The 13,688-nt window shown below is 49.2% G+C and overlaps 1 protein-coding gene across 6 annotated transcripts in view; it reads left to right on the top strand.

Annotated features, from left to right (window-relative positions):
* GRM7 (glutamate metabotropic receptor 7) overlaps positions 1 to 13,688 on the top strand; it is a 227,238-nt gene that overhangs the window by 156,519 nt on the left and 57,031 nt on the right. For all 6 annotated transcript variants that reach the window (XR_005562453.1, XR_003545520.2, XM_027746429.2 and 3 more), the window contains exons 6-7: positions 1,346 to 1,546; positions 6,887 to 7,026. Coding sequence is in view for 4 of the 6 variants with exons in the window: in XM_027746429.2 (XP_027602230.1) it covers positions 1,346 to 1,546; positions 6,887 to 7,026 (341 nt within the window). In the remaining 2 variants the exon portion in view is untranslated. The remainder of the gene's footprint in view (positions 1 to 1,345; positions 1,547 to 6,886; positions 7,027 to 13,688) is intronic.

The following is a 13,688-nucleotide window of genomic DNA, read 5'->3' as shown; positions in this document are numbered from 1 at the left end:
GCAGCTCCCAGCCCTGTAGGTACTGCAGGAAGATGAGCAAGACCCAATGTGAGGTTAGAAAAGTGGGATAATGCAGGCAGAACATGGGATGTGGTGTTGCCACCCTTGTACTTGTGGTGCCTCGTGGCTGCAGCTCAGGCCACTCCCCAGCAGCAGTTCCATTCCATGAATCCCTGGTGAGATGGGTCAGTGTGATCACAGTTTGCAGCTGCACAGACTGAATCCAGCAGGTGTTACTTGGACAGGGAGCAGCAGGGAGTCAGTGGGCAATTTTGGGGGAAAGGAGATGAATCAAAGATTCCCCGTTCACAGCCCGGGGTGTGTCGCTGCGAGCTCTGGAAACACTGTTTGGTTTGCTGCCTAATTGCAGAGCACCCAGTCACCTGTTCAGGGCACCAGAAAGGTAGGAAGGCCACCTCAGTGCCTTGGGCTAAGGCCACATCACCAGGCTACACCTCCATCCTGAGCCTGAGGGTGGGAGAATGGTTAAGGCCCGAGCCTTCCACTTCGGATATTTGGATTCACTTATTTTGTCACTGTTCTGGAGCTCTTCAGCCTGTGTGTGATTGAAGTTCTGATTTTCCATGTACAGAACCCCTCCCTGCTCTCAGTTTCTCATGCCTTGCCCCGTGGGCTGAGCAGCTCCCAGGGTTTGTGGTTCCTGCACACCCAAGGAATGATTTCCACCCTTCCCCAGCGCTGCTTCCCCCCCTGTGCCTGGGCTGGCATTAACTCCTGGATTCCTTGAGGGCTCTCCTGCTAAAATATTTTAGAAGCAGTCAGGGGGTTCTGCAGGACATTTCAGGCTCTGCAGGCCAGGGAGCAGAGGGTGATAGTTGATGCCAACACTCGGAACTTCCCGAGGTGCTGTTAGTGCCCTCGTGTTCCTCGATTCCCCAGAGCACCCCTTTGGTGGCATCTCTGAAGTGACACTTTATTCCCTCAATCTGGCTCCAACTTTCAATTAGAGTCTGGGATTTGCAGCAGAACAAAACATCAGACTTTAAATACCAGCTGTGCTATTTCAGATATTTTCCCATTTCAAAGCCAGGGTTCGGGAATTTTCAGAGCCTGGAGCTTTCTCTCTCTAAGGTGGTCCCTGTAGATTAGGGCTTCAAGTTGGTGATCGTGGCAGGATTTGTTTGTCTGGATTATGTAGAACAACTTGCAAGAGGTGTCAATGGTTCTGGCAGCAATCAAAGAGGTTTGTTTATGTTTTAATTAGTAAACCCCTAACTCAGAACGTTTTATTGTATCGATTAAAGGCAGTTTCAGTGTGCTCCAGGAGGGTTGGGTGTTCGCTCTGGGGCGGGCACTGCTCCTCACTGTGTCCGTGTGTCCCCAGGGCAGGAGCGCATCGGGAAGGACTCCCCGTACGAGCAGGAGGGGAAGGTGCAGTTCGTCATCGACGCCGTGTACGCCATGGCCCACGCCCTGCACCACATGAGCCGCGACCTGTGCGCCGACGGCGCCGGGCTCTGCCCCGACATGGAGCACGCGGGGGGCAAGAAGCTGCTCAAGTACATCCGCAGCGTGAACTTCAACGGTGAGCACGGAGCCCCTCACACCCACCGGGGCCTCTGCCCGCTGAACACACTGCCTGTGAGACCAGAGCCCACAACCACCCCGACCCCACAGCCACTCCGACCCCACAGCCACCCCGACCCCACAGCCACTCAGACCCCACAGCCACCCCGACCCCACAGCCACCCCGACCCCACAGCCACTCCGACCCCACAGCCACCCCGACCCCACAGCCACCCCGACCCCACAGCCACCCCAACCCCACAGCCCCCCCGACCCCACAGCCCCCCCGACCCCACAGCCACCCCGACCCCACAGCCACCCCGACCCCACAGCCACTCCGACCCCACAGCCACTCCGACCCCACTGCCACCCTGACCCCCACGGCCTCCTCAGTTCATTCCACGTCGTGTGTTTTTGTGTTCAACCCAAATCAAGGCTTTTTTACTGTCATGGCACAAGACCATGTTTGTTTAGCATCTCTTTGAAAATACCATGTTTTAGCCAAGGCAATAAGGCTGCTGCTGCCCAGAGACAGGAATGGCTGCTGCTGGTTTAGCACCCCTTCCAGAAGCCTGATTTCCAACGGGAGAAATCACTGGGGAAAAGCCTGAGCTTGTCTCTGGCTCAGTGTGGTTCCTGAAGCCCTAGAAGGTTGTTACCATCACACGTCAGTTTGTTGTCTTTCCATTGTTTCCTGTACATGGAGAAAATTAACTGGCTGAAATTCTGGTACCCAAAGCCCACCTTAGGTGTGTGCTCAGGGGAAGGCAGAGCAGAGCTGAAGGGAAGCCAGGTCCACCTGGGAAGCTAGAACTGTGTGAGTGAACAGAGTAGTTACTCCAGCCTTCATTGCTCTAGTAAGATTTCAGAGGAGATGAGCCATCCTGACAGCACTTTACCTCTTCCTCCCTTATCACTTTATCCCCCTGTGCTGCCCAGGAGTGGCCACACTGGTTGCAGCACCAACCCCCTGTTCCAGGCAGCACAACGGGCTGTCGTGTACTTCCCCTGCATTGCACTGTATAAATCAGGCCTAAATATTAACACAGTTTCCTTGCCTCTGTATGTTTTCCTGTAATTTTATTAGTTTCATTAACGAACACCCACTTGCCACCAGCTCCGAGGCCCCGGAGCGGGTCGTTTCCAGCAGGGAATGGTATTTCTCCTTCATAAACCTGCTAATGGACTTCCCAGGAGGTCTGGCTGCTCTCACTCTGGCTCTGCAGGAGATAGAGAGCTGAGATTTAACCAGGAGCCAGAAGGTAGACCTCCAAATCCATATTTAAAACAGATTTAGGAAAGTACTGAGAAAAATATCCTTTTGAAGTGTGGGAGGCAGGGCTGCTGCTGCCTGGGGAGGAGGGTTTGCATAAGCTGCACGCCCTCGTTGGGCATCACAGCCAGAGCTCCCCTCCCACCATCTCCTAATAAATATTTTTATTAATAAACTTAACAAAACCCACACAAAGCCAATAGGACCCGAGAGCTTTAAAGGGGGGAACACAGATGCTATTCTGTGGTCAAGCTTGGTCTGTTGTGCCAAGGATATTTTTCATTCCTGTATAAATCATCTTATAAAGAGCAAGGTGAACATGAGGAGATTTTAATTCCTTTCCTTGAAGGGATGTTAACTACAGCCAGGAGCAAGTTTGGAGATGAATGATCCGAGGAGGTCTGCAGAGTTCTCTTGCCTCATTTGGGAAGGTTAACTGTGAAGGACAGAGCTCCTGTGGCAGCACAGCCTCCATGTGCAGGACCACACCTGGGCATTGCAGTGCTGGAAGGACGGGGTTGTCTCTGGATATTTCTTGCATATAAAGATGCTGAATATTCATCTCATCATTTCAACAGAGCTGAGACGTAATTTATGAGGAACTGGGTGTCCACTTAATGTTGTCTGGTGTCCAGCTCCAAGAACTGGTTATCCCTGTGGATAACATGTTGGAGCTCCTGGGACAGGGGTGATGGTGCCCCTGTGTCCCTCAGCCATTGTGTCATGGCTGGGAGGGCTGGCACAGAGGAGGGGGCAGCTGGGCTTTGTCAGCTCCCTGGGTTTAATCTTGGTCTTAACCTGCCCTTCTGAGTCACCAGTGCAGGGCTCCAACTCCTCAGGAAGGTTGGGACTTGGAAAGCAAATTTAGCCTGTGTGTGAAATCCTGTTCTCCCCGTTTTCCACCTGAGTTTTGGTAAGAACAGAAAGTGGAGCAGTGGGAGCGCTTTGTCCAGGCTGTGTGAGGAGAGAAAAAGCGTAGCCTGTTTTCAAGCACCCTGAGCCTGAGATCCTCTCTGCATGTAATGGATCTCCTTGGCACTGTGCACTTGAGATCATCCTGCCTGTGCCTGCTTTGGAGTCTTTTCTCCCTTGCAAGGATAATGCAGGAAGAGCTGAAGCCACGCTTTGATGGAGAGAGGCTGGATTTGTGTGAGGAGCTCAGTGTGCATTTTGCTATTGTCACACTACCTCGAGAACAAAGGGCCCAAAGTATGGAAAACTTCAAACCTCAAGCGTTCAAGCAGAGAGAGTCTGAAAGTATCAAAGTGTAATTGTATTTTTGCCAGTGAAAAGCTGAAGATTCTGTTCATAGGAGCCCTTTGGGTCTTCAAACTGCTGTGCACATGAACTGAGTGATAAACACCTTGGCTGGTGACACCTGTCTAGCACCCTGTCCTCCTCTCATTAATCACTTTCTCATCTTGCAATGATTAAGAGATTGAAATCCTGCAACTTCAGTCAGACTGTGTCTGGTCTTGAGTGCTTCCTGCAGGTGTACCCTGTGTCTGTGTGGGGACAAGGCAGCTCGTTTGCTGGGAGTTGAAGGGAATTTTCATGGCCTCTGCATGGGCAGGAAGCTGCAGCCTCAAGGCTGACACTCCTGAAGCACTTGCTGGGGCTGAGAAAAATTCTGGGAAATCTTAATAGAAAGAATATAAATTCTAGAAGATCAAAAACCAGTGAAACAACCACATGTTTTCAAGATTAGAAGATCAAGAAGTCAAAGAACAAGTAGGGTCATTTGTGAAAACCCTGGTTCCCCTCTGCGATGAGGTTTTCCTACATCACATTATATTATTTTCATTGTTTCATCAAAGCAGCCTGAGCTGTGTGTGGAGGCTGGAATGCTGCAGGGATCAAAGCAGGGCTGCTGGGTCCCCACAGGCAGGAGGCACAAAAGGAGAGCAGAGCCTGTACCTGGCCTGGGGTTAAGGAGGGCTTGCACTTCCTAAGCAGATCTGTGGCTGGGAGTCCAATTACTCCAACTTCAAAGTCAGGAGAGGGGACTCTTGTGCCTGACTCCTGACTCGGGGTTACCAGTCCTTCCCATTCCCTTTGGATACTTGACTTCCCAACAGATCCCAGGCTTCTCACGGCTTTTCTCTGTATAATTTTAGCAGTCAAATGGTGAAGTACCTGAAAACAGCAGCAGGTGTTCCCTGCTCACTGCCCAGCCCCTGTGCCCATGTCCCTCGGGGGACTCTGGACCATCAGACTGTGCTGGGCCGAGCCTGCAGCCCTGGCACACCCAAGGGCATCCTTAGGGATTGTTTGGAATGGCTTAGCCAGGAGGGCTCTGGGTGACATTCCCAGGAAGGTGAGCCCAGGAGTGCTCTTGGCTGCTTCCCCTCAGGTTTTGTCTCAGCACCCTTGACTCTGGGTGGCCTGGACAATGGAGCCCATTCTCCATGTGCCTCCTGACCAGCAGACACGGACCCTGCTTCGTGTCCTGGGACCTTGTCAGGATGTGGGGAATCCACAAATGTCTCTGTTGCATTTTGGGAGCCTCACTTGAGCTCCTGCCATTTCAATGGTACCTTTTTTGTCAGCTCTGACAAAACCAAGCTTAACTGATAATACCAGCCTTAAGAGTTGTGATTAGCTAAATCCCATTTACCTCTTGTGCTGACTTTCCCAGGGAGCCAAGGAATTACAGCCATAGCTTCTGATTCACTCTAAGTGTTTTCACTCTAAATGCATTCTGGCTACATGAATCTGTAATGACAATTAAATATCTGCCTGGTGCTCATAAGGAACCAGTGAGCAGAGATTTCAGTGCAAGATTTTCTGTACCAGCCTTTGAACTGAATTTGTTCTGATGTCAGAGGATTGTAGGAGAGACAGGAAACCATTTACCAGGGCTAGAATGGAGACTGTGCTAATTCACTCCTCCAAACGTTTTTTTCACTCACTGGAATTCAATGAAGAATGGGAATCATGAAGAAAACAGTAATCTTAAAGTTCAATGCTACAACAGGAGAGATTTTTCATTGCTTTAGGGAAAAGAAGTTACGCAGGAGGAGGAAGCTTTGAATATAGATATGCTGGAGGATTGTCATAATCTTCAATCTTGACACAATATTGCTCTTCCCTACTGAAACCTATTTTAATATGTCTTGAAATAAATGTCACCCTTGAAGGTTGCTCCTGGAGATCTGAGGAAATGCAGCACTGCTTTGAATTCTCATCTCAGAAAAGGTTCACATCTAATGCCGTGGTAATTAAAATGCAGATGTCGTGGTGAGAACTCTCTTGAGGCTCAGGGATCTGAGAACTCTCCCGAGGATCAGGGATGGTCTGTCCCAGGGCTCAGACATCTCTGCACCCTCAGGCTTTGCTCAGCACCAGGCACAGAGGGAGGGCTGGGGCTTTCCTTGTCTTGTCCCTGGTCCTGCACTTCCTGACCCATGTTCATCGCCTGAGTCCACAGCAAATAAAGTCAATTCAGGATCCTGCTCTGCTCCCACTGAGACACTTCTGTGTCAGTGTCAGAGAGCCTAAATAAGGGAGTACACAAGGAACAGTCTTCCTAAAGCTTAGTCTGCTCTGTTCCACCCCAAGCACACGGTGATTGCGGGAATGAGAACATACTGTGGAGGAGGAAGCTATTTCTGGATGCCAGTCAAGACTCACCAGACCTGGGCTGACTCCTGACAGCACTATCTCACAGAAGCAGATGGAACATTTTCTGGGAGGGGGTGAAAAGCAGCATTTAGAGGCTCCATTCACAGGAGTGATTTTCACTGAAGAACTCCCTGAGGAAAGAGAGATGGGAGGGAGGCTGGAGGGCAGCAAGAAAAGCCTTCTGATATTTCTTATGTTGGGCAAAGCTAGAGTGAGGTAAGGCTCATCTAGTTTGCTCTGTTTATTTTTAGGCAGCAGGTTTAAGCAGTGAGAGCTGATATCTGGGAGAGGGCTGGGGTGATGCCAGTGTCCTGAAGTGTCCTGTTAAATGGCCGGGCTGGTGGATGACCTTTGCCTGAAACACGTTTCCAGTCTCAGTACTCTCAACCGTGACTAAATAAAGCAGATCTCGTAAAGACTTGGTGTTGGTTGGTTGGATTTTGTCTTGTTTCCTTCCCCCAGGCAGTGCTGGCACTCCAGTGATGTTCAACAAGAACGGGGACGCCCCAGGGCGCTACGACATCTTCCAGTTCCACAGCACCAACACCAGCACCCCGGGCTACCGCCTCGTGGGCCAGTGGACAGATGACCTCCAGCTCAACGTGAGTCTGCCTTAGTCCCTCCTTGCTCCTTTTTGTCAGCCATAGCCACTAAATGCTTTTTTTCATCCTGAAAAACTTAGGAGGGATCTTCACTGTTTCTTCACAGCAGCATCACGGGGTTTTGTCGCACATTATCTTGTTCTAGTCTGTCCTGCAACCTTCTCCCTGTACCCTGAGTACCAAAGCTCCTCAGACTAATAGAGACATTAGAGGATCATGCAAATTTTATTACTTTTGTGTGTCTGAAGTCCCCAGTTGCCAACTTGGAAAATGAAGCCATAATTTGTTGTAGTTCGAAACCACAGGGCTTTCATTTGCAGATGCTCTTCAGTTTTTCCCGTTTTTGGAAAGCTGAAACTAAATGTTGTTGGAGTGACTCACTTTTCCGGTGGTACTTTCAATCCATATGGATGAGATGGCCTTTCCGTGATGATGCCTAAAGGAACACAAGCACGTAGGAGCAGGGGATCAAAGATACTTTGATGTTTTCCAGATGAAAAAAGTAGGAGTGGTGGGTGGGAAAGCCGGAGACTCCACGTCAGCCTCAGCCACACAGAGCTGGTCTGTGACCTGCCTCAAGAGCTGGGTTCGTGGTTCTTGATTGACTCTGTGCAAGTTGCTTGAGCCTGGAGTTGGTGGAGAAGTGGTGCCAGTTTAACCTTAGAGCTGTTGGCTCCTTGTGGGGTGTCAGGAACACCCACAGCCAGTGTCTGCAGCTCAGTTTGACTCTTCAGCAACAGAGCCTCAATAAGAGCAAGGTTATTCCTGAAGTGTTTATTTGTTGAAAGAGGTTCTCCTCTCTCAGTCAAGGTTCCATCCAGGGATGCTTGGTATGTTATGGCTGCTTTTCTGCCTCTACTGCCAGATTTCCTTTGCAAACAGGGTGCAGGGTGACAGGGAGGGCTGTGTGACCATGGCCCAGCCCCAGCACACCCCCCAGAGGTGGCCAGGACATACCTGGCACACAGGGAGTGGTCACAGCCCCTGTGGCTGAGCGTGGACCCAGCGTCACCCTCACTGCACTTGGGGGTCAGACCCATGAATTGTGGGGACACCTGAGACCCCCCAGCCATGGAGCTCTTTGTGCAGCTGGGACACACTCTTGGGCTGCCCAGGTAGGTCCAAACACTGTCATTTGGGGTGTAACCAAATGCAGAACACATTTGTAATGTTTTATGGTTTTTTGTTAAATTAACTAAATAATATGTGGGTCACCAAAAGTCCAGTCTTGGAGACTGGACACAATATTTTGCTCTCTTTGGATTCTGGCTCATTTTGATTGACTGTATTTGATTTGCTCTTTCAGTGTTTTTCAACTTCTGATGTTCTATTTAAAGAAACCTATATTAACTTTCAATTTACAGTTCTTTTAGCAAAAAATATTAATATTTTATTAAGTAAATCCTTCTTTATGTAAATGACACATCCTGATTCATTAAAATTTAAAGCTAAATTAATGGAGCTTGATTTGTATTCCTGTTGTTGTGTTAAATGTTTCCATAAAAAGAGCTGTTTCCTCACCCTCGAACCCTCGTGGCCACAGGGTCATCTCAGTAATTAGGATTCTCTCAGTAACTTCCCTTCTACTCATGAAAGTGTCCTGGTTTCTCACACAGATATAGATGTAGGTGTGGGTATGTGATAGTCCCTGTCTGTATTTTCTTACAATAATAAAGAAAATTGTGGAGTTTAGGGAAGTCAAGGACTCCTGGAAATAACCAAACTAAATACTGTTAAATACATCCCAGGGCAAACTACCAGAGGCTACAATTTGTCTTCAGTAATTATTGTGGAGATAACCCTTCAGGGGATATTTCCCCAGCTCTTATTCCTTTATTACTAACACAGAAAGGGAAAGAAAAGGATGTTTGATGCAAGTGCTAATTTTGATTTGGAAACTGCTGCAGTGATGTTTTGTTTTCCAAGAGACTTGTCCCTCTGGGCAGTCTCAGTTCTGTGTGTCTGAATTTCCTCCGTTGCAAAAAAGAAAAGTTGTTCCCACGGGCCTCAAAGGTAAGGACACTCCAGATCCCAAAAGGAGCAGGTAAACAACTGCTGAAGACCATCATAGGTGAGTAAATATCTTCTTCTTTATCACTGTCCTCATTCCAAGAAGGAACCAGCATGTTGTGCCATTTCTCTGGCTGTGGTGCTGCTGTTCAGCCTGTTGTGGAGCTCTTCTACAATGGTCCATGTCACCTTCCCATTCGTGGTATTTTTCTGGAGAGTGATGGTCACAGAGTGGATTAATCTTGAGAGCTGTACTGGATTCTTTTGTGTAAAATTACAGAAGAACTTCTGTTTAAATTTTCTTTCTGTTGCTGATGTTGGTAGACAAAGAGAAGAGATCTTTAACAACTTATTAAAATCTGCTCTATCTGTTTGTTTTTTCTTGTTGTCATGAGCTGATAAACCTGGTTTTGTGAGTTATCTGAGACTGTCTGTTCTTCTCAGTCCTGGTGGCTTCTCCTACTTTGGCATCACCTTTGTGTTTCCTGTCCAGCCAAGGCAGACACTGGCTCCCTGCACCCTCCAGAGCCAGGCTCTGCTTCCCTTCAGATGTTTCTGTGTGAAGTGTCTCATCCGGGTGCTGTTGACTCACCCTGGATTTGCATTTCTGTATCTGAGGTCAGAAGCTGGTTGATAACAAAGAAAATATTTTATGACCTTTCACTGCAGCAAACTTTGGGACATGACATGGTTTTTATGTAGGGGCAGCACAATCCCTCCCTTCCTTTGCCTGGTTGGTATCAAACAACTGAGCACAGCTCTGCCCAGTACCCAGAGCATGATTTAGTGTCACTTCTGGCTGTGTTCCAGGTATCCACGCAAGGATGAAATGAGCAGATGTCTAATTTGGGATGGCTTGGCCAGTATTCCATGAAAAGCCACTGCAGTGCTTTGTTCTCCCAGCAGCAAGGTTGTGATTACACAATGCCCACCCCCCTCCAACGAGAGGTCAGGGAGGACCACCCTCTGCCTCTGTCCCTGGGAGGATGATGCCAAGCTCTGTCAGCCCCTTTTGGCCCCTGGCACGCAGATTTAAGACACAGTATTTATAGTTCATGTCCTCCTACAATTTGAAATGCTTTGCCCTGGATTTTGGGATCAGGAATTTGGCCAGCTGCATCCCTGCTGAAATCCTGAGCCGTGACCCCCAGCGCCTGTGGTAAAGCAAAGATACAGCTAATGCCATTAGTTGATAAATCCTCTGGCCACGGCAATACTGGAGTCTTAAACCAGGATTGTGGCTCCCTGGTGGTGCTGAGGGTGCGTGTGGGTGGTACAAGGCAGTTGTGCCGTTACATGAACTACTTTGACTGGTTTTAGGTTTAATGTTTCAAAAGCCAAAAGTGCCAGCGGTGTTAGGGAGGAAATCTGCCACGGGGAGAAGGGGGTGTGTCATGCACCGGCTGTTTTTCGGTTGGTTTGCTTTACAAATGGGTGATTTGGTTTGTTGTGTGGTTGGTTTTCCTTTGGCAATAACTGGGTCTCTGAGGCCTCTGTGGTTGGTGCAGTGGGAATGGTGAGGGTGGCTGAAGGCAGCGTGGCCAGGACACGCAGGGTCCTGCTTTCATGGCTGATGTTTCCCTTGGAATTTGAGAGCAGTACTTACTCTCCCTGCTCTGCTTTCCCAGTGTGCCCACAGCCCCAGCTCCAGCTGCCTCTTGGCTCTCCCTGCCCTCTTTGTGAGTCTCTGGAAGCCTTTGAGGTTGGTGGATAAGAGGCACTGCAGGAGTGCAAGGGGCTGGCTGAGCAGCTCCTGTTCGTGGCTGGCTCCTAAAAACGCAACTCCTCCTGCTTTGAGGTGCCTGACACAAACAGAAACACACCTCTGCTGGAGGGACTGCTGTGTCTGAAGGAGAAAGAAATGGATCACTCCTAGAGGAACTGCAGGTTCTCGTGGGAAATTTGGTGATATTGCTTCTTTCTCTAGACAGAGTTAACTCAGCAGGTCCCAGGTTTATTATGTTTTCCCATCCCATTCCCCCTGCAAGTATCCCAGAACTGTCAAATCAACAAGTAAAGAAACAATCCCTGTGAAATTGCTGAACCTTCTTTTTCCAAGTGGTTGTGCCAAGGCTGGAGAGATTTGTCCAGGCTCCTGCATGTGGACATGAGCTGCTGCCTGTGGTCAAGTGACAACGAGCTGGAGGATGGTGAGATCCTACAGGATGGACTGGAGGTGCTGACTGGACACAGGAGGAAGCTCTCCCTGGGGAAGTGCTCCTGCCTCTGTCAAGTGTCCCCAGCTGAGATGTGGGGTCACCTCAGATCATCCCCTCACATCGCTCTGGGGCTCCCTGTCCATGGGGGCAGAGGTGGTGCCCCCTCCCACCTTCACCCTCATCTGGGAGGAGTGAAATGGTTCCATGAGACCTGTTCACTTGCCCTTAGAGAGGGAGATCTTCCCAGAACAAGCCAACATGGGGCTGTTTTTTGGTCTGATTGTCTAATGAATGCTGTAATAAGGCCATTAGTGTCTGCATAGGGTGCATCATGTTGTCTTAATTGCATTGGCATCTCCAACTTGTCAAGTGCTCTCTTCCAGCTCGGTGTTATGGCTCAGAACAGTGGCACTGGGCACTGGGGCTCTGCAGCACATTTTCAGGATGGCTGAGGAAGGTGAATCCTTGACTGGGGATGGAAAACACCATGTCCTGTCCGTTATTACACTGCAGAGATTTCAAGCAGCTCTTACTCGAGACGCGCTTCACTTGCAAAGCATCGGGCAGGGTCATCTGTGAGCTGCAGACAAAATTAAACCATTTCTCTCATTAATCTGTTTGCAAACAGAAAAAACACATATTAAAGATGCCTAAACATGTGGCGTGCAGAGACAAACAAGAAAGCCTGTGTCGTTTTGTGGCTGTGGCCCGGGATTGGGAATAGCCTGGTGGTGTGGAGCAGTGCAGGGTTTGACACATGACTGCTGGTTGCAGGAGCCCTGCACGCCGTGCTGGGCCGGCTGCCTGCAATCCCTCAGCCCCTTATTGATGGCCTCCAGCAGTGCGTGATCTATGGCTGCAATCCTGCCAAACAAGTGCTGGGAAGATGGATGGTATTGATAATTATCAATATGGTTCCATAAACACGTCGGTTACAGGGATCCAACTGCCCTTATAAATCCTGGCTGGCGCCGAGGACGCGGCTGCTGCTCGTTAATAACTCCCTGCTCCGGGGGGACGGAGCTCGGGGCTGCTGTTTGCCAGCATCTTAGAGGAGCGTGAAAAATGGGGGGAAAAATGAATCTTGCTTTAAGGAGTAACATTCCTGCAGCTCATGGTGTCGGGCTGGGAGCGAGCTGGGGGTCGGCATTCCCCTCCTGAGGATGGGGAGCCCTGGCTGGCCTGGGAGACAGGCAGAGCCACTGACACAGGGACCAGGCAACTGCCACGCTGCCATTCTGTTTTCCCCACAAATAGAATTCTATTAAGTAACTCAGTAATCCTGTGTGCAATTTATGCAGATCCTGCTCACTTCAACACCTACTGAGTCTGTTTGGGCTCAGACTAATCAATTTACTGCCACAAACATCTCTGTTAGGGAATCTGCAAATAAATGTTATGAATAGTGAGCTGGTGATGAGAGAATTAACTGTCTAACCTGCTGGCAAGAGACCTGGCTGTACCTGCCTTTCTTTGGTAAAATATTCAGGTTGGAATTAGATCCAAGCAACTCCTCAGCACTGTTGGATGCCCAGGAATATTCTGTCAACAGATGGTATTTTTCTAAAATAACGTGTTCAAATTGATTTGTGTTCATTTTTTTGTTTTGTTTTGTTGTTAGATTTTGGTTTTGTGTTTTTCTTTGGAGCAGAGTGTGTTCAAAGCAGATGGATTTTTGTTTGTTTGTTTGTTTGGCACTGTTGGGACACTCTGCATCCTCTGCTCCCCTGGTCCTGTCCAGGCACCTGCCTTTCAGTGTCACATCTGTCACTGGGTGACACGTGTGACAGTCACGCTCCCGGGGCTGGGGGTGTCTGGCTTTGTGGGAATTATTTCACAGCATTTCCACTGCTGAATGCAAAGTCCTTCCAGAAAGATTTCCAGCCTGTTTGCAGAGCTTTTGGGCATAGCTGGGCCTTTCTGAGCTCAGCCTCTGTTACACCCTCAGCCAAACTGTCTGTGGTCCAGGCAGGAGTTTAAAGGTGAGTAATTGCATCAGTGGGTTCCTAAAACACGTCCCAGTTACATGTTCTGTCTGGGAGTCCCCCTGCCCACCGTGTCAGCAGCTCTGATGTGCTGTAATGATAGATGTTGTTTGTTTTGTTCTCTCATTAAATCCTGCAATCTTTCATTGCTCATGTCAGCTGTGACCAGCAAAACACCTTTAATTATCTTAACTTGCAGAATTAACTTTCAGCCAACTGGAAGGGAATTTTTCAAACCACTGGCCTGCTGAATGACCATATGCTAATTCCTTAGTCCTCCATCAGGCCTCCAAAATGTATGGAACAGGAGCAGGCTGGAATCAGGCAGGTCCTGCTCACAAGCTGTGATTGCAGCCAGACTCGGGGAGGGCTCTTGGAATGAAACCAGGGGGCTGTGGGATCACAGATGGGTTTGATGCATTTGGTTCAGAGATGGCTGCTGGAAGTAATTTGTGCTCAGATAAGGGCACAACCTCAGCATACCTGACAGAAACCATGGGAATCCAGC

The sequence above is a fragment of the Pipra filicauda genome, unplaced genomic scaffold (genome assembly GCF_003945595.2).
Source record: "Pipra filicauda isolate LSUMZ 115617 unplaced genomic scaffold, ASM394559v2 scaffold139_size1960392_pilon, whole genome shotgun sequence".
Taxonomy (NCBI): Eukaryota; Metazoa; Chordata; class Aves; order Passeriformes; family Pipridae; genus Pipra; species Pipra filicauda.
This window is presented reverse-complemented; position numbering and strand designations above follow the sequence as displayed.